The following is a 20,332-nucleotide window of genomic DNA, read 5'->3' as shown; positions in this document are numbered from 1 at the left end:
TTTTTTGCATTTTTCTACAGTTAATAGCATTATCGGTGCAAATAAAGCTCGTAAGACACTAAAACACACTGATGTGAAATGCATCATGATATGACGCACTGTAGTATTATAGATAACATTATATGATGTAATGATCTTCAGAAGCTGAAAGGCTGAGGGAGGACAGGAAATATCGTCATGAGGCAGACACGCTGGGGCTGGGTGTGAGGTGTTGGTATTGAGTAATGCACAGGGAGAAGAGTCCCTCGTTTAGTTTAAAGGAAACAAGCAAATTACGAGGCTTTTCTTGTCAGCACACACCTATTTATATAAATGCATATTAAAATGCACACACACACACACCTACTGGAAACAAACAAATGACTTCCAGGGCAGCTGAAACACTGAAAATAACAGGTCAGCGTGCAGCCCAGGTGGGAAAAAACCTGCTGCAAAAAAGGGGGGAAAAAAGAAAGAAAGTGAAAGTGCAGAAGGGTGTGTGCTTCAGAGAAAGTGTTTTATCGTAAATGAGAAAAAGCTGGACGAAAGCGAAAAGGACGCTCGGGACGTTTTCTGGGTTATTGATATTCTAAAACATTTATTGACGACATTTATTATCGCATTATTCCGACAAAAATCACACATGGAAACGCCGCTGTGGTTGATGTGTGGCGGCTGCTCCCACCCACGTTTTAGACGGCAACGTTTCGCTGCAAAAAAACCGGAAATTTCATGGAATAGCTGCAATGAGTGGATTCATTCAAGCTAAGGTGACTCAGACGAACCTCAGTGCATTAAATTTAACTTACGCGTTCTCGTCCAATATCAAGGTCTTCTGAAACGACCTTACTGAAGGTCGAAGTTTCCAAATTGGGAAGTCGTTTTTTTTCCGTTGTGTTCGGGTGCTTCGAGGTCGTAAAGTGTGAACGAACGTGGAAGCTACAAAGACGACGGGTTGCATTTTAATGCTCAGGCGTTTAAACAAGAGGCTGATAGCTGTTTCCTTTATTTATATTTTTCATATAATTCTATATTTAATCGAGGTCACCAACCTTTAAACCATATCACACTGAAAATATGATCAAAAATGAATATGTAATATATGGATTAATAAAAATGTTTTGACCAAACATTGACTTTTGCCGCCGTGTTTATGCATTTATGACGTCAAGGCAGCAACTCGTGTCATAAAATAACATTGTTTTCTATGTTATTATGCTCATGTGGCTTTTTTAATGCTTTATAGTAAAAAGTTTACTTGCTTGTTACAGCTAACAGATGCAGATACTAAAATGTGCAACTACTAAAAGTAAATGACTGTAAATGACTGTTAATTACTCATTGTTTCCATGTTTTCCGCCATTTCTGCTGCTCTCAAACGCCATGCAAACGTCACAACTCTGCAGCTCGAGTATCGTCGAACTTTGCCAATTTCCCGCTCGTAGTTACGACTCTGGTGGGCCGTTCATGTGCTTGTAACTCATAAATACAATATTTTCAAAGAGCACTTGAAGGCAGCAATATGAGAGTGATTAAAGGCTCATTTCACTGAAATTAGCGAGCCAGGACACTGCGAGCAGAGAGAAAATACACCAACGTAGGCTTTTTTCAAAATAAAATTTACTTTATCTTTTTAAAAGATTATCATGTGGCTGCAAAAACGTAGACGCCAGTCAGAATATGATGCATAACAATTCTCTGACTCAGCCTGATTTACGCTGCAGCGCTGACTCAAACTGGCATCCACAAACTGATTTGATCAGTTTTCGGTCAAACGTTTGTTTGATAAATGAGGGCCGCTGTCTCCGGCTGTAGCTGCCGCCACACAGAGGCATAAAAATGTCAGATTAATGAACGTTTTTAACCTCTCAGCTCAGGTTGTGCAGGTTTTGGGGATAGAAAGAATTAAAGATACTCAAAGAAATGATATCAAAATAAGCAAATATACCAAAACAGGCACCGGCAAGTCATTTCTATTGCAGAGTTCAAGGGATTAACCCTTTGAAACTCGAGGCTTTCTTTCAAAAACACGGGGAAAAAAAGCAATGAGCAACAAAAGAAATGATTCAAAAATTAGATTTTGCTAAAATGTCGAAGAAAATTTCCTAAAAATTAGAAAAAAAAACAAGCAAACAAAAAACAAGGAAATCACCTAAAACAAAGTTACAATAATTCTGTAACATAATTTCAAATGTGTAATTATGATTTTGTTCCCTTGACATTTTCCCCTAAATTTTTAAAAAGAATTATCTAAGTCTTTATTTATTTAATTTAATTTATTTATTCATTTGCAATGTGCAGCAGGAAAAGTGACGCTGCTCCAGGTTTCAAAGGGTTAATTGTTTTTTTTTTGATGCATATTTTTATTTAAATAAGGTTTTCTTTGACCTTGTTATTTCGGCTGCAGCCGCTCAAAGAGCAACTGAATCTACTGCCAAACTGCCAAGACGAGAGAAACACAGGAAACAGGAAGACGGGCAGGTAGATTTTGGTGTTGACGCTCAGGTGTCAGAAGATGCAGTACGTGGGTATCCCCTACACACACACACACACACACACACACACACACACACACACACACACACACACACACACAAACAGGAAGAGGCTTCATATGTTGAAGTTTATCTCAGTTTTGAGGAATTCACACCTTTTCGGTGTGAATTTCGATGAGTCTTCATCAAATTTCTGCTGAAACTTTGCTATAATTTACTATAAACAAGAACTCTCTTGATGGTGAAGCTTAATGACGGTTTATAAATATTATTAAGTTATTATAAGTGCTGATGATATACGTTTAGGTTTTTGTAATGTAGTAAAACATTTTTCCTCCTGAGATACATTTTATTTTCCAGGTGGTTTTTAAAGTCAAGAGCTGCAGATTCTTTGCATGTCATTGTGTTATTTTCTATATTTATTGAGTCACTTTTTAAAGAAAAAATCAGTCTTAATTATATATATCATATATATATCAATCAATTATATCAATTTTCAGAATTTTAAGCCTTTAAATTCCAGGTTTTTGTCATGATGCCACAATGTTTTTAAATGTAAAAAACACCAAAAAAGATTTATTTTTAATATGCTACATGCAACAAGATTTTTTTTTTTTTAATTATTGCAGCAACAATGATTTTTATACGTTATTATTTTTTGCGCAGTGTAAAATGCTCACACTCGACTTCACTGCACACAAAAGGTGCTTTCCAAAATCAGGCTATAAAAAAATTACACATTAAAATGATTTTCTACTTTCAGTGAGTTTATATTATCAGTCCTTATCATAAATATCAGATATTCACTAATTTTCAGAATTTTAACCCTCTAAATGCCAGATTTTTGTCATCATGCCAATGTTTTTAGATGGGGAAAAAAAACACAAAAAATGAATTATTATAGATATGCTACATGTGAAGTACTTTTTTTTTGATATCACAGCCTGTGGTGATAATAATAATAATAATAATAATACATTTTATATATAGGCGCCTTTCAAAGCCCTCGAGGTCACCTTACAGGGCAAAATCAAAACAAAATACAGCAATACGGATAAATATAAATAGGTTATGTAAAAGCTAAAAAATGAACACTGAATAAAACATCTTGCAGATTCACTTCAAATAAACACTCAGGCTGAATATGCTTTTTGGAAATGATTTGCAGCGACATTGACAGTGACAGTGCACACAGTGGAAATAGCATGTATTTTCTCCCTACGCCAAATATGGTAAAATGGTGTCATCAGGTGGAAAATAGTAAAAATTACAAATTCCAATAATGACACCCAAAATAATACAATGCATGTTTTTATGCTTTGGTGGCTGTGGGATCAAAAGCTGCAGTTTGAATGGGTTTCAATGGAGCATTTCTTATGCACTTAACAGCATGATTTAGTTTACACTGAGTATTTTAAAATTATTGTTTACTATTGTTTACTTACTTAGAATTACTGAGCTGGAAAGTACAAGACTGAACAAAAATACACAATTATGCAATAATGTGTGGCATGCGCATGAACACAGTATGTGGCAGGAAAAAGGACTGCGCGCGCGCACACACACACACACACACACACACACACACACTATCAACAACAACAACAAGCAGTAGGTGTGTTGTTGGACTCACCTGTTTAACGTCATCATCTTAGTCTCGCGCACCATCTGCTCGAGCTCCAGCTTCTCCGCTCGTTTATCCTCACAAAATATAACCAGTCCTGTCCCAGTATGACCAGTCCACTTCACTTTTCTGTCCCAGTATGACCAGTCCACTTCACTTTTCTGTCCCAGTATGACCAGTCCACTTCACTTTTCTGTCCCAGTATGACCAGTCCACTTAGCATCGACGTCCTGGCAAAACCAGTCCACTTAGCATCGATGTCCCGGCAAAACCAGTCCACTTAGCATCGACGTCCCGGTAAAACCAGTCCACTTAGCATCGACGTCCCAGTATAACCAGTCCACTTAGCATCGATGTCCCGGTATAACCAGTCCACTTAGCATCGATGTCCCAGTATAACCAGTCCACTTAGCATCGATGTCCCAGTATAACCAGTCCACTTAGCATGGATGTCCCAGTATAACCAGTCCATTCTGTGACCAAAATATTTTTGTCGCAAACGTCAGGAAGGCCTCACGCGCCTCTCTCGCGATGGTACATTCACCTGGCGCTAATCAGCAGCACGCGACGCAACTGTGGCGTCACGCGTTTTCATGGGTGTGTTTGATTTGTGTCACTGAGCCGCCGGGCCGGGCGGTGCTCTCAATCTGTGATAAAAGTAAGGTCCTAAGTAAAAGTAACACTTTTTAAAAATTCATTTATTTATTTATTTCTCTTTATTATTGAATTAAAAATACTGACATAATGTACTGTTTAGTGTTGTTTTTTTTACCCCGATTTGTTTATTTGTCACACAACCTTTGTAACTTTGTATCTATATTTGATGATTTTTTTTATTTTTTATTTTAAAGGGGCACTCTAAGTAGTTAGTACTGCACTTCCATAAGATTAAGGGGCAGATGAAATAATATATATTTTCTATTTTCACTAAAATATATTTTCTGTTTTTGTCTGTTTTAATTAATGTATTTTTATTTAACTTTTAATCATCTTTTCTTTTGTCTTGATCATGCTTAATTCTTTTATTATCATAATAATTTCCATGTTTACTGCTCATATTGTTTGAATTGTGTTTACTCTTATTGGTATGGGTTATTGTAATTGTTCTCATGTGTTTGCTTCTGATCTTGTTTAATTCTACCTTAAATTTTGTCTGGTGTCAGTTTGGCATTATTGTTTGTTTTTTGTATTTATCTATATTTAAATAAATACATTTATATTTAAATATAATTATAATATTATTAGTAGTAATAGTAATAATAATAATAATAATAAAACTGACTTTAAATGTTTTTTCCACATTTTCTTTTATCTGGTAATATTCTACATGTATTGAATGAATATGAGGTCATTTCTGGATGCTCTTACTCAAATCAAGAATCTAAACTGAAACTTCAGTTCATCCACGTTCATCCTTCACACTGATGATTCACTTTTTCTAAACGTCTGGAGTAACCCTGGACCTTTCCTGCTCAGCAGACGTCACCTGGTCTCTCCTCAGAATAAGAAAAGCCCCGTCCTCTGGTTTGGTTTGAGGGGAAACCCCTCCGCACATCACACACCTGACTCTGAATCTGTGGTTTAAAACACACGGCAGACCCATGCAGTATAAGGTCAATCTTTTTTCTTTAAGCTAAAGATTAAGCTAAAGATTTTTATATTTATCATTTGAGATGAAAAGCTTTACTATATGGGAAATGTGTGGTGACAAACAGTGCTTTGAAAAGTTTGATCTCAAGATACAAGAAAATTAACTGAAAAATTTGTACAAAAAACTGGAAAAGAAAAACACGTAAAACAATTAATCAATTGAAAAATAAAAAAATATTTAAAAAACTATTTTTTAAAAGGAAATGACCAGAAAAAAGGTGTTAAAATGTTGCTAAAATGTATATTTTTATATTATATATATATATATATATATACACGTATATATATATATATGTGTGTGTGTGTGTGTGTGTATATATATATATATATATATATATATGTGTGTATATATATATATATATATATATATATATATATACACATATATATATATTGGAAATTTTCTTTTTTATTTTTATTTATTTTCATAATTTCTGTCTCTTTACATTTTTGATTTTGTTTCTTTTTTTTATTTACTAATTTTCAGTTTATGTTGTTTTCATGTTTTTCTGTTTTCTTGCAATTTATGGGACATCTCTTTCCAGGTTGCTCTTTGCCTTTTTAACAGTGATGCACGATAATGATTATTTGAATCAATAACGATGAACCGATATTTTTCATTACCTGAGGGTATGAAAGGCTGAGATGCGGTGAGTACAGATGAATTTAATTTGTGCATTTTCATCAAAAAAAGGACATTTCAGACAAAAAGCTGGAGGGAGACGGCAGCCACTTACACCGGTGTTCAGAGGTTACTGTGAGCAGCGAGCATACTGATATATGACAGTATCTGGACCAGATCGAGACATTTTAGTGCCCTAGAAGAGATCAGATCACCTGTCGGACAATGAGAACTGAGTGGACACCAGCAGCAGCAGTTTGACAGGCAGCATAATGCAGCGTGTGCAGTACCAGAGGAGCGAAACCTTCGGCAAAACGGTCGAAATCAAAGCAATTTATGTTTATTATTATCGGTTCTATTTTTAGGCCAAAAAATGTATTACTGAAATTATCGGTATGACGTCATAAGTCCCATTATAGGTCCCATAAATATCATGCATCTCTACTTTTTAACCATGTTTTTTTAAAGGAAATCAGTCACGTTAAAAGCTTTTTAAAGTTGAAATAAATCGTTTATTTTTACGGTGTTGGGTCACATGAAGAATAAAACATATTCAGAATGAGAACAACAGAAACTGCTGATTATGAATTAAGGAGCAGGTGGGTGTGGATGAGTCGGGTCGGTGGTTTTGACTCATTACTCGACCAGAGCTGAAGCCACTGTGAGTGTTTCATTACGTCACGGCGCGAGGGGGAGTCCCTCCGTACGATTGGTGCAGGTGCCGGGGCCCACGGTGATGTCAGAGTGATGTCACAGGAATAAAACACAGAAAGTTTTTGTTTCTTTTTATTTTATTCTCTTTAGCAAAATCCAGGATCAATAAAAAAGGGAGCATTTACTCAAGATTCAAATTTAAAACTTTATTGTGATATAAGTTGGCAAAGACACGATGAGAGATCAGTGGTTTTGCCGCCACGCGGTCGTACGCCTCCACGCTCCCATCGAGCTGCACTTTCACTTTACACGTGACAACGTGCACGCTTTTCACCTCTGACCAAATGTCTCCCCCTTTGTTCCCGAAATATGATGCTGAGAAATGGCCAGAAAAGTGTTTTTCCATAATATCATGCTGTCAAAGTGAAGTTGACCTTTGACCTTTGTGATATAAAACGTCATCGCGTCTTTATTTTATCCTATTAGACATATTCTTCCACTTTGTGCCCTGAATCCTCTGAATGTAATGTTTATGTTTGTTTGTACATCTGTTTATTTTTGTTATCATTTATTTTGTTTTGTTTCTTGCTTTTTATTTATTTCTTTAAATAATTATTTTCTCAGCTGTTTGTTTGTGTCATTTTCATCATTGTTCACTGCTTTTTCTTTACTGTTTTTTTTTAATCCTATTACTAATTTGATGACTTTTCAAGGTTTTCCATGACCATGGGAACCCTAAGATAAGAAACAAGGACACTTCGGTGTGTATGAAACTCGTACATAAAGCAGCTTTTAGGAAATCCTGTCATCCCTAGAGACTGTAATATTGTCTGTTAGAGCATTTTTGTAGCGTGTAAAAACAAAAAACAAGTCTGTTAAATTGTAAAAGAATAAAACAGGCAAAGTAAAGCTTTGAGTTGATGCTTATTCTTGCTTTTATTCAAATAAACAAGCTTAAAATGACAAGAAAAATAAATTAAGTTAAATTAATCATAAATAAAAAAATACATAAATAAATATAACTCAGTTAAGTGACTGGAATGAGAAATACTTAAATACCACTTAACTGTGTTACAAAACAACAACACAAAAACAAAACCAAAAAACAGTTATGCAGCACCTTCTGTTAATCAGAGCTATTGATAAAGATGATGTCATCAGCGTCCTTCAGCAGGAGCGGAGTGGGCGTGGCCACACTGGGGGCTGACAACCACAGAGGCCGCCTGGTAGACCTCTTTGAACTGAGCGAGGGCTTTTCTCTGAACCACGGGGTCGTCAACCTGCAGAGACGCAAAATTTATTGAGAATTAATATTAATTTTTAATAATATAATAATCCAGTTATTTACGTCAAAATTTATAAAGTCAGAAAATTAAAAAAAGAAATAAATAATAAGCAGCAAGTACCGGGTTTGCAGTTACCGCACATTTTCATGGGAAAAATTTAAAAAAAATTTTCTATGACTTTTTAAGGAGCTATAATATTTTATTTTCTTGCCCTGCTTGGCCGTAATTGTAACTTAAACTTGTTGGGAGAGCTAAACGTGCAAAACAAAATTAAGACAAATACGTGTACTAAACAAACATCAGTGCATGTTAGACCTGTGTTACATCAGCAGCTTCTGAGAAAAATAATTTCATTGCACAAAACAAAATCCCATGAATTTTCAAAAACTTTCAATGTTTTTCACCAAATCCATTACTTTTATTTCCAAGACTTTGAGGCGAAACGGCCATCGATGCTCCTTATAGGTTGTTTTTTGTGACTATATAATAGCTTCACAAAATGTATATTATTTAAAAAAATAAGAAGAAGAAAACAAAATATTTAAATATAACTTAGGCACTCTTCATTTTTTATGAGAGGGGAGGTGGTGATCATTTTTGTAAACAAAATACTATGACTTTGATTGAATTTATTCAGTTAAATTATATCTCCTGTCAATTTTATCTCCAAAGATGAGGTTTATCTGACGCTTCAAAGCCTTCTTATGCTGCCAAAGATAAAATGCTATAGGAAAAAAGCTCAATACTGTATTTATTTATTATTTTGTTTGACTAAAACTTGCAAATAATAAAACATATTCAGTCTAAAACTAAAAATGGAGGTATGCTTTCTGTGTTGGGGGGCACAAAAAAGTTAAAAATATATATTTTTGCCTCATTATTTGTCTTTTCTGGTGGTTTTAAGAGAGTATTTTTGATTAAAAAAATATACGTTTTATTTTGTTTTAGCCCAAAACTATGCTAGGATACTGTTTGACAAAAGCTACAATGACTAGTTTGTTTTTATAAAATGAAACTACATATTTGTGTGTGGGTTTTGGGGGGGGGGTTTGTAGTTTTTTTTAGATTTACATCTTTAGTAAGAACCGGTGAGCTCAGAGCCACAGACAGGAAGTCAGGCAGTATTGAGAGACGGACTAACAGATTGCTGTTTTTTGTTGAAAACATAGAATAACACCTTTTTCCTTTTATTTGTTTGAGGAAAATGTGTTTTTATTGACTGACTGACAATATCTGAAATTTTGCAAAGTGCATGAGAAACACAGCTCAGACTTGAACACGACAGCATCACTGTGTGGCAGTTTCCATTTCTTCAGAAAAACACCACAGAAACAAAACTTTCACAGACACATGAATTAAAAAGAGAGTGAACTTCAGGTCAACTCTCACCTCACTAAATACGTTTAGTTTCATGAGAAGAAATTCAGTTTTTTATATGATTAGAAACAACAGCTGAGCAACCGTTTACCCTTTGAAACCTGAACAAACTGGCTCGATTTCTTTTAAAAACACGGGAAGAGGGCAGGGCCAAAAATTAATTTAAAAAATAGATAAATAAAACTAAAAACAAAAAAATTACCTGAATATAAGAAAAGGGAAAACAACTAAAATTAAATAAATAAGTAAAATAAAAGAAAAAAGAAAATGAACTTGATAAATCCATAAAGATAAAAATTTAAAAAAATTCTGTAACATGATTTCAGATATTTTCCCCTTGTCTTTTTTCATCATATCTAATAAACCCATCCTGCAAATTCCTCATTTTCTCCTTTCACCTTTTGATTATTTATTTATTTGCAGTTTACGGGACATTTCTAGCAAGCAGCTAATTATGTTTTTTCCTGTGTTTCTGAGAGAAATCAAACCAACTGGTGACTGGAAGCTGTTTTTATATGTTGATACAGATTCTAAAGGGTTAAAGTAAACAACTTTTCATTGTTCGTTCATTTATTTTTGATGATTTGGGGATTTGTAAAACAGAGCAAGTCCCGTCATCATAATTTTGAAAGTCTTCAAAGGAAGACTGAGATGACGGACTCTGAATGATGTTAATTCAAAGAGACGGACGGACGGACGGACGGACGCGTTGGTGTAACTCACCTTTATCATGTTCAGCTGGCTGAATAGATCCTCTTTCTCGTGGCTCGGGTGGCTCAGGTGTGCCCTGAGCTTCTCCATGTCCTGCTGGAGCTTCTTCACAACCGTCTTCACCTTGGACGTCTGCTGTTCGGACAGCTCGTCCAGCAGATGGACTCTGGTCTTGTCGTGCTGCAGGATGCTGGAGAAGATTCGAGTGTAGACGTCCAGAGTGGCGTTCATCAGAAGTACTTTTCTCTGTGGACGAAAAGAGGGAAAGTTTCAGAGTCAGTACAAAGGGACGATCCTGAAGTTTTGCTATAATAATGATAACTGTGCAAAACTGGACTTTTAAAGCACATTTTCACTCTGAAAACACAAAGTGCAAAAAACAAGTTTTAGGCAAAAACAAAGCTGTCAACTGATCATGAAAAAAAAATCTATTAAAAATAAAAATCCATAAAATAATATTAGCATGAAGAACAAACCAATAAAAGATATCGGCACACGTGAGTCAGATCTGATTAAAAAATGTTAAAATAATTTCAATAAAATAGTAATACTAAAAGAAGACTATTAAAAGATGATAATACCAGTAAAACCAACAAAATAAGATAAAATAATAGATATTTATTACCAATAAACCAGTAAAAAAGTTAAAACACGCCTAAGTTAAAACCAATAAGATAAAATAAAACAAGTTCATCATGAGGTTTTTTTGAACAGTAGAAGTCCAAAAAAACCTTCAGTCTTAGCTCCTGGACAAAATCTAAAAAGTCAAATTAGCCCAAAAGTCCGTATTTTTTAAATTTATCAAGAATGTCATTGTATGCAGTGTCAGAAATTAATGAGCACCACTTTTTCTTTTTTCTTTTAAATAACAATGTTAATATTGTTAGAAGTTGAGCAAAATTAGTAGACAGAGTGTAAGACTTTTGTGTACCTGGCAGGAGGTGTTGATGCTCTTGATGATCGAACTGAAGAGCGGATTAGCCCCAATTTCTGGCTGTTTCAAATTCTGCAACACATAAAAAATAAACACATTTAAATATTTGTATTTCTCTTCTCTTCAAAAAAAACAAAAAAAAACAAAGAATCTCATTTGCATCAGTATTCAGATTAAATATTTTGCAAAGATTTGCCCCGCTGCATGAACCATTAACCCAACAGGACACCTGATGTATCATGAGATGAGTATCACACCCAGCCTTTTTATATATAAAGCAACATTATCCAACTTTTGGTTAAGTTTCATTCCCAGGCTGTGGGAATGAGATTCAACAATCAACTAAAAGTTGCATAATGTTGCTTTGGAGATAAATTAAAATGCAGACTTTTAATTATGCCAGTGGGATGAGATAATCTCAATAATGTAGTTTCTCTAATATCATCACACAATGATTTTTTACAGGATTAAATATATGGCTATGAAATGTCAAAGAAGCCATGGTGGTGATTTTTGATTTTTTTTTTTTTTTTTGTCTTGTAAAGGTGCTTCTTGTAATCATTATCAGTAAGTGTATAAGTTGATCATTTTGAGCTGTTGGAAACCACAAAACACTATCAATGTCTATCACAGGAAATTTATTTTTTTATGCAGTTGCGTCTCCAGAAACAAGTAATGGTGTTACTTGCCGTCAATGACTAAGAGATTCTGTTATAGATAACACTGCAGATTTTATCTAATGATCACATTACACATGACTTATGATAAATGAGCATCAGCTCAAACCACAGACAAATTAGTTTCAGTTCAACCATTTTGAGATATGCAAACGTGTCAGATCACAGTCAAATAGATTTGTTTATGATAATGCTTTAATATGGGTAATAAAGTCATTTGTGCATAAAATTGTATAAATGAAAGCGAAAGCCTCCATCACTGCAGTGGATGTCTGTGATTTTAATCCACTGTGAAACTGTCATTTGTAGGTCATAGAGGCCTTGCAGAACAGCGTAAACAACACTACAAAACACCTTAAAAATGCTTAATTCAGCTCTCATTTTGTGCACACACCCCTTAATGTAGACTCAAATTTCAACTTCTGTGTAATTAAAAGACAAGTTCCTTGTATTAGGGTTAATTACTATTTTGAAAGAGGTGCTCTCTTTTATCATTTTGACCATGTATTGCTCCTACCCGCCTGCATGCACTATTGTATTATGGATTTTTAATACTTTGCTGAGCTTGAGCGAAGCCAAAGACAAATTTCCAATGAGGTGGACAATATCTAAAATCTATCCATTTAAACAAACCTTATAACTTGCATTCACATCCTTAAATAACAAGCTGTTGGAAAATTAAAGAGGATCTAAAATGAAGCCCTGAGGAACACCACAGGGAAACTCACCAGCACATCTGCGATGGAGTCGGGGGTTTGGTTTAGGTTCCGGACGCTCAAATGGCAAGGAAGCCCAGATGCCAACACAACTCCCAGTAAGACCAGCAGACACAGTGAACCACAGCTCGAAGACATATTGGACGACTAATTTAAACTAAATTACCGTTGATTGTTCTGCAAAAAGCGTGTCCTCTGAGAAAGACTGAGAGGGTTAAGAGTGATGATGCGTTGGCAAGTCACTGATGCTCTCTGTTGACCTGTGGTTCTCTTTATACAGCTGTCTGTATCCCTGTCTGTGTCATTATGTGTCGTCGTGCCGGTGTGGTTGTGCATCACTGTGGTCTGTGGGCTTTCAGCAACAGCATCAGAAACAGCAGCATCGACAACAGTTTTCCTCTAAAACTCACTCTGCTGCTGCTAAACCTGCACACACAGGAGACTCCCTGGTCAGGTTTCCATTCGCTTCCGAATAATGAGGAGACTCTCTGGTCAGAGTGGTTTAACTGGAGGAAGACTAGTTCATCAAAAAAAAGAAATTACCAAGAAAATTTGTGTGTGTAGTGCAAACCCACCCACCCTCAGGTTCACCATTTGTGCCAGTAAAATCAGTAAGGTGTGTGTGTGTGCGAGGTTCAAAGTGTGCATAAAACCTCATGTAAGTTTATGAAACTATACCGACCTGTTTGCATTTTGGATGCATGCTTTTGTGTATGTAAATGTTTGCATGCACTGGGTGTCTGCAGGTACTTCTTAACGTGCCTGAAAGAGCATTTAATCCTCTTACATTAACATGCATACTTTACTGCTTTTATTATGTTTTCTTAAGCTCAAATGGTTAGTGAGTTAATAGATCAATTCTTTGACTGAAAATAATCTGATAATCAGTTGATTGTGTAAGAAATTTTTGCTGTTTTGTAAACGGAATAGCCTTTTAGTTGGTCAAACAAAACATTAAAAAATTAGACATTTAAAAATGTTTGATTGAACATACATGGTATGTTCATGCGACTAAAACTAGATTTTTAAAATACAAGTAAACATGTTAGTCTGACTGAAAGCGTACTTAGTCGAATATCTCAAAGTCGGACGAACACACCGAGAATATTGCAGTTGGGTATTGATTTACTCTTTAATGTATACACGTCCGTCGTACCTGAACTGGCCAATGTGCTCTGTACATGCTTTGGTCAGGAAGTGAACGAGCATAAATTTGTAGAAGAAAGGTGGAAAAAAATAAAGAGCGACATAAAGGGAAGAAAACAAAACAAGGCAAGATATCAACCTAACTTGTTTGGCATGTGACATAAAGGTCAACCAGAATAATGGCTTTCAGTGAGGCAACAAGTCCTCAGATCTCCTACTTAAGAAATATTAATAATAACCCAAAAATAAGTATCATCCAATAGAAGTGAAAGTCCTGCATGCTATATTGTATCTAGAAGTTTTATCAGCATCACATACTGAAAGCATCCAAAATGACTCATTATGCATTTTTGGTTTTATGGGTTTGTTATCACTGATGCGTTAATGTGAATGCAACATTTCAATGTTGGTCGACCTGTGTAAATGCATTCCTTGAAAAAAAAATTTAAGCTGCAAAGATATCATCACACCATCTGAAACAAATGTTCCACCATTACATAAAGACACAAGTGTGTCATTTCAATACATCACATGCAGTAATAGTGGAAAGACGCAGCCCATCTTGTGGCTGAACGGTAGTTTCAGTCTGAAGGTGTGTGGACCCCCAAAGCTGTGATCTTTACGTGCTGAATTAGTGAAGTGTAGCAGAGTCAGGAAAAAAAAATCTCTATTCTGTGGCCCACTTGCATGTCCTACTTTTACCTCTACCCCTCATTTTTCGAGTGCCATCTTGCCCCTCATAACAAAGTTACAAGCCGTAGTGGTTTAAAACCTCTCCTATGAAATGGGAAAACCCTTCAAGACCCTGATATGTCATAAGTCAGCTCATCCTGAAGTTGTCAGACACTGCCACTTTTGCCGTGATTTCAGTGTAAGATCCAAACGCCATCTTTCCCGGCTGTATGATACGCCGCTGGACATCAACAGCTGAGAACGTGGCCAGACAGAACCGTTCGTGGTGTAAAGATACACCGCCAGACGGTTGGTCAGCCAAACGTAATTTGCCGCAGCGTAAATTGACCACATCTGCATGCTACACCACTGGACGGCGTCAGGTTGAAACACTGCCGGTAACAATAAGCAGCACAGAGGTTCCTGTAAGGCTGCGGGAGGGTTGGCGAATGGATCCAACACACACAGCACTTTCAGGAGTTCACTTAATGTCTGAATGTGATGATTTTTCTCCATCTATCCATGTGCCTTTTTTGCCGTAACCTAACCATCTGTGCCTTTGTAACCATGCAATTTTTTTATGTCCTGCATCGGCTGCCATGTGCTTTTCTTACCAAAACACAACCACGTGCTTTGTCAATATCCCGGCATTGGTTGTGGCGTCTCAGAATTTCAACGGCAGATGCAGAAGGATACCTAAAGCAAAAAATGTAAATGCAGAAGTCCACTGCACAGCAGCAACGTGTGACAACTCGGGATGAGAACGTGTGCACAGCCAGTCATCAATGCTGGTATTTATGTAATCAGACGCAACAAGTGTTGCTGGCAGCAAATATTTCCTCTTCTGCACTGGTGATTTGTCTTGCCTGGGCTACAAGCATACTTTTCTGGTAGTTAGGATGCTAGGAATTTAATTCCAACTTAAGTTTCACTCTATCAATCAAACAAGTCATAAAATTGAAAGAGAACATTATTTCATTACCAGGCCAGCAGCTGTGCTCTGTGGGCAAATAGTCGCCCTCATGGGCCCTCGACAATTTTCCCAGTTTTCCCATAAAGCTGGTGCCAAAAGGTGGCTATGAACTGAATCTTAGAGGATTAAATCATTCCAGATTTAAAAAAACTAAAATCTCCTACACAAAATTAGGCTTTCTTTAACTGTTTAGACTTAGCTTTTTAATGTTTTCTTGTGAAATACCAGAAAGCTTAATTTCTTCAAGCTCAAATAATTCAAATGACACGATATAAATTGAACTCCACAGTAAAAAACTATATGCAACCTGTTATGGGAGCTATCAAACAGGCAATAGTGGTAATAACTTTCACAAGCCAAAAGGTTTGGGAGCCACTGTTAAAGAGAGACAACTGTGTTCTTCCAACTTCAAGAAAGAGCCAGCTCCATAAAGAAACAGGTTTCTTAGTTTGGTGTGGAAGAACTAAACCTCATCTTCATCTAGCATCTTTGGGATTAACTGTTATTTTGACTGTGAGACGGACACGATCCCAAAAATCAGTGTTGGACCTGATTTATGCTCTTGTGTCTGAATGGGATCACACATCTGGGGTACAATCATATGTTCTTATCATATCACATATAGTTTGTTTGTCCACAAAAATACTTTTGCAATCTTAGTGTAGAAATATGACTGCTGCCGGGAGAAATGTGTTCACCACTGTGGGAAGAGATGCCACGACATAGGTGGAAATATGATTGCTTGGGGTAAAAGTGTTACTGCTAAAAGCGGTAATGTCATCATAGCAGGAAGAACTACTCCTGCATCGTCACCACTGGTGGAAACGCCACCGCAAGGCGTACTGCGAAACCTGAATCACCACTGCGGGCAGATATGCCATTAGTATGAGTAGAAAAATCATTTCTAGGGATTCCCCGATAAACTAATTTTGGCCTTCAGTCCATTCAGACTCATAATGAGTATTTCAGTAGTCCCTTTTTCATAATACAGCTGCATTATGCACAGTTCAAGTAAAAGTAAACATACTTTATTATTAGTTTCCCAGCTCACCACTGTTACTTAGTGACCATGGCAACAAGAACAACAATTAAACATATATATAATGAACAGAGAGGCTCATCTCTGCTTCTGGTGTCAAATTTCCCTGAATTAAATGACATATCTTCACCAGAAACCCATTTGGAAAAAAACAGGTCATAAACTGGAGCTTCAATGTTGAATTAAACAGTCTGTGCTATTACAATAAACAATACTGTTTATGATAATAATTAGCTACACCTACTGTTAATTTTGTGTCTTTTTAAATTGTCTATTTCCTGGAAAACCCTAATTAAAGGACAAAGTTAAGTTAACAATTAGAGTAAACAAACAATGATTAGCACTGCTGTGTCTCACTGGACAAACTTGGTTTGCAAAAACTTCCACTCATCCAATTATTATTAGCAAAAGAGGATTTAACAACCGTGGGTCATCTGACTGAACAGACACGTAGAATTATGTGTCATCTGCATAATGGAGAACATTAGGTGTTTAAATATATAAGGTTGCGTATAGTTTGAGTTTTTTCCAAAGCTAATGCAACTAAAACTTTAGGTCAGTTTCTTCCCAAATGCAGTGAGCCTCATCAACAATAGACACCATTTATATGCATTGCATTGATGCACACCCTGCACTTTAACATTTTGCTCTACTGTGAACTTTTGCACATTCCCTGCCAAATATTTTTGCATATCTCTGCACAAAACTGTACTATTCTCTTATTCTGAAACAGCTGTATTATACAAATTTGTCATGTTATAATATTTTTTACAGTATCTCTACCATATTTTAGTGTAAATTTCTTTATTCTATATTCAAGTTATTGTGTGTTGCAGTACTTTGCTTTATTCTTATTCATCTTTATATGTTAATTGTATGTTAAATGTTGCACCATAAACAAAAGCATATTTAGCATATTTAGTAAGTGAATAAGGTTGGGTGACAAAAACCCGGTGCCAATATCGTATCGGTTTACATGCATCTGATACTTAATGCACTGAAGCATAACATCAATTATGGCGCCTCATTTAGGTGCCAAATTGTGTGTATGTAGCGGGAGATTCTCTTATTTGGGTACAAAAAAGGATTGAATTCGGGTATGATTTTACAAGGTAAGTTTTTATACTAGATAGTACTGAGTTATTTCAGTAGATGCCGAAAAGGTATCGAGTACTGATAACTGACACCCAGCCCTAATGATCTTAAGTCATATTTTCCCTCCGGAAATGATTCTACGGTGAAAAACGAAATACTAGAGAAGCATTGTTTCCCTTTTGTGCATCAGCACATTTTCTGCACACACACACACACACACACACACACACACACACACACACCTTTCTGGGTAAATGTTAATTAACAGGAATTAAGTGGTTGCCTCCTATATTTAACATTTTAATCACCTCCGTGTGTGTGTGTGTGTGTGTGTGTGTGTGTGTGTGTGTGTGTGTGCACGCGTGTGTGTTTCCTAGAAGTCTAAACCAGACTTTTTCTGTTTCCCTTGGGCCAACCGTTAACACACACACACACACACACACACACACCACATCCTCTGCTGTGTGGTGGAGGGTTGAATTTCCCACCTGCATGCACAGCACACGCTCTGATTCAATAATCCCACCAGCCTCACTGACCCATGACCTCTGACCCCTGCAACATGTGGTTAGATGTTTGTGTACTCTGGACAGCTATCATAATGGTGTTGAAAAAATAGAGTGCATATAAATAGAAATGACCAATAAAACTTAGATATTGTTGTTTTAGCAGCAGTTGGTGTTAATTTTGTCCAGCAGCTGCAGGATGCAGTGACTGCACACAGCTAGTCCAGACCTCTAAGGCCACGTTCAAACGAGAACGGTCCTATTCAAAACGTAAAACTCTTTCCTCTATGTTTAAAAAAAATCTGCATTCATTTGATAACATTGTGAAAATGATCTTCGAGTAAATGCAAAAACAGCCGAAAACGCTGCAGCATGCATGGATGCATGGCAGGCCAGTAGTTGGCGGTGTAACTTTGTAATAACTCATCATAGAAGAAAACTGTGCAGCTGTGGCGTCACTGTTTTCACAGGATCTGCGTGTTGTCGATTTACACAGCGACAGGAGTTTCAAAAGTTTCAAAAGTTTTCAGGCCCCCAAAACGCCATTGTCGTGTGAACAAAAGGTCAAACCGTAACAAAAGTTTAACGTTTCATGCAAACGGTTTGTGTAAATGGCCCCTAAAAGTATCAGTGTCATTCTCATTGTTGCTTGCACCCAAAACAACCACGACAACAGCGGACTACCAGTTTGCTCACATTTTGTTGACACTGCTTGGTCTAATGAATACGTTACATTAACTAACGATTCGCCACCTACCGGCTAGGTGAGCGGATGGAGCTGATTCTGCGTTCTAGTGTGGACGCCTGTGGGCCGACGATAGCCGAGGACGAAGGCATAATGTTTTCGGGTTGTCCGTCTGTCTGTCTGGCACATCATTGTAAATTCAAATTTGACACAAACATTCACTGGATGCAACGCTGAGCAGATTAGATTTTGGCTGTCAAAAGTCAAAGGTGAAGGTCCCTGTGATCTTGTCTGTCTCATTCTTTTGTACAAAATATCTCACGAAAACCTTGAGGGATTTTTTTTTTTTTTAATTTTGGCACAAACGTTTGAGTGGACTCAAAATGAGCTTATCAGAGTTTGGTGGTCAAAGGTCAAGGTCACTGTGACCTTGCATCTGTCTAATTTTCATGAATGTAATAGCTAAAGATGGCCTTGAAAGAGTTTCCTCAAATTTGGCACGAATGTCCATTTCGAATCAAGAATGAACTGACTAGAATCTGGCGGGTAAGGGTCAAAGGTCAAGGTCATGGTGATCTTGGTGCCCACCGCAAAATTTCTTTTAAATGAAGGGCAAAATATCCTTTTTCAAAAATATCCATATTCGTGTACACAAGGATTAAATCAGAAAGCTTTGGTGTTAAAGTTGTTTTTTGTTTTTTTTCGGAGCTCGGTTAAAAGTTTCCCCAGCTTTCAGTTTTTGTGCTAAGCTATGCTAAACACTTCCAGGACATGTTCATGTCTTCTCCTCTGATTCTGGGTAGTATGGCCAACAGGGTGTCAAATTTAAAACTGTTTTGGTCTGTTTTTTGGTTAGATGAACTCCGAAACAAACTGCTATGGTCAGCAAACATTTCCCTACATCGCGCAGCTACAGAGCAAAACTAAAACTTGCAGCGAAAAAAAGCCAAAACGTCGGCAATTTTCTTTGCTTTTGTAAGCAGTTTTTTCACCTTGAAGACAAGATAAGCCGCTGCGGTGCAGCTGACTCAGCGCGGAGATGGCATGATGGCGGCGATGATGGTGCGTTCACTTCAGTGTTGTGTCACAGCGTGGGGGCGGAGTTCTCGGGTTTCAGAGGTTGTTCGACGACGAGTTTCCACTGACAGGTAAAGGAGCGGACCGTGACTCACTTTTGCTTTTGGGTGAACTGTTCCTTTAATTCTTTATTTTTCCATGAACTCACACTGAATTCAAGACCTGAAACCTCAAACTCAGAATCTGGTTAAAATTCAGGAGACGAAAAGTTCCCTTTTCTATCCGCCTTTTTTCCTCGACATTTTTATGTTCCCTGATTTTCAGCGTTTCTTTTTCTTTTTTCTCGTCGTCTTCTTTCCTCTCTAGTTTTCGGTGCTTCTGTCCTGTATCCTCTAATCCTTAAATTTCCTCTTCTCATCTCCCTCTTTTCTTCTCATCCAACTTTCACTTCTTTTTCTCCTGTTTTATTACGTT

The 20,332-nt window shown here is 36.7% G+C and overlaps 1 protein-coding gene across 1 annotated transcript; it reads right to left on the bottom strand.

Moving 5' to 3' along the window:
* Nucleotides 1-7,941: 7,941 nt before the first annotated feature.
* On the bottom strand, nucleotides 7,942-13,018 carry LOC121961671 (interferon gamma 1-like). Its single transcript, XM_042511740.2, has 4 exons — nucleotides 12,738-13,018; nucleotides 11,330-11,404; nucleotides 10,411-10,644; nucleotides 7,942-8,304 (listed from the first exon to the last, which is right to left on the bottom strand). Exons 1-4 carry the CDS (start codon nucleotides 12,861-12,863, stop codon nucleotides 8,182-8,184), a joined length of 558 nt encoding a protein of 185 aa, XP_042367674.2. The 5' UTR covers nucleotides 12,864-13,018; the 3' UTR covers nucleotides 7,942-8,181.
* Nucleotides 13,019-20,332: the final 7,314 nt, after the last annotated feature.

This window comes from Plectropomus leopardus, chromosome 22, assembly GCF_026936395.1.
Source record: "Plectropomus leopardus strain MGB_pleo_1.0 chromosome 22, ASM2693639v1, whole genome shotgun sequence".
Classification (NCBI taxonomy): Eukaryota; Metazoa; Chordata; class Actinopteri; order Perciformes; family Serranidae; genus Plectropomus; species Plectropomus leopardus.
Note: the sequence above shows the minus strand (reverse complement) of the source record. Positions and strands in the feature narration are given on the sequence as shown.

Coding starts and splice junctions, on each gene's coding strand:
- LOC121961671 (XM_042511740.2), bottom strand. CDS start 12,863: ATGTCTTCGAGCTGTGGTTCACTGTGTCTGCTGGTCTTACTGGGAGTT. Junction 11,405..12,737: donor ACTCCATCGCAGATGTGCTG/GTGAGTTTCCCT, acceptor TATGTGTTGCAG/AATTTGAAACAGCCAGAAAT. Junction 10,645..11,329: donor GCATCAACACCTCCTGCCAG/GTACACAAAAGT, acceptor TTTCGTCCACAG/AGAAAAGTACTTCTGATGAA.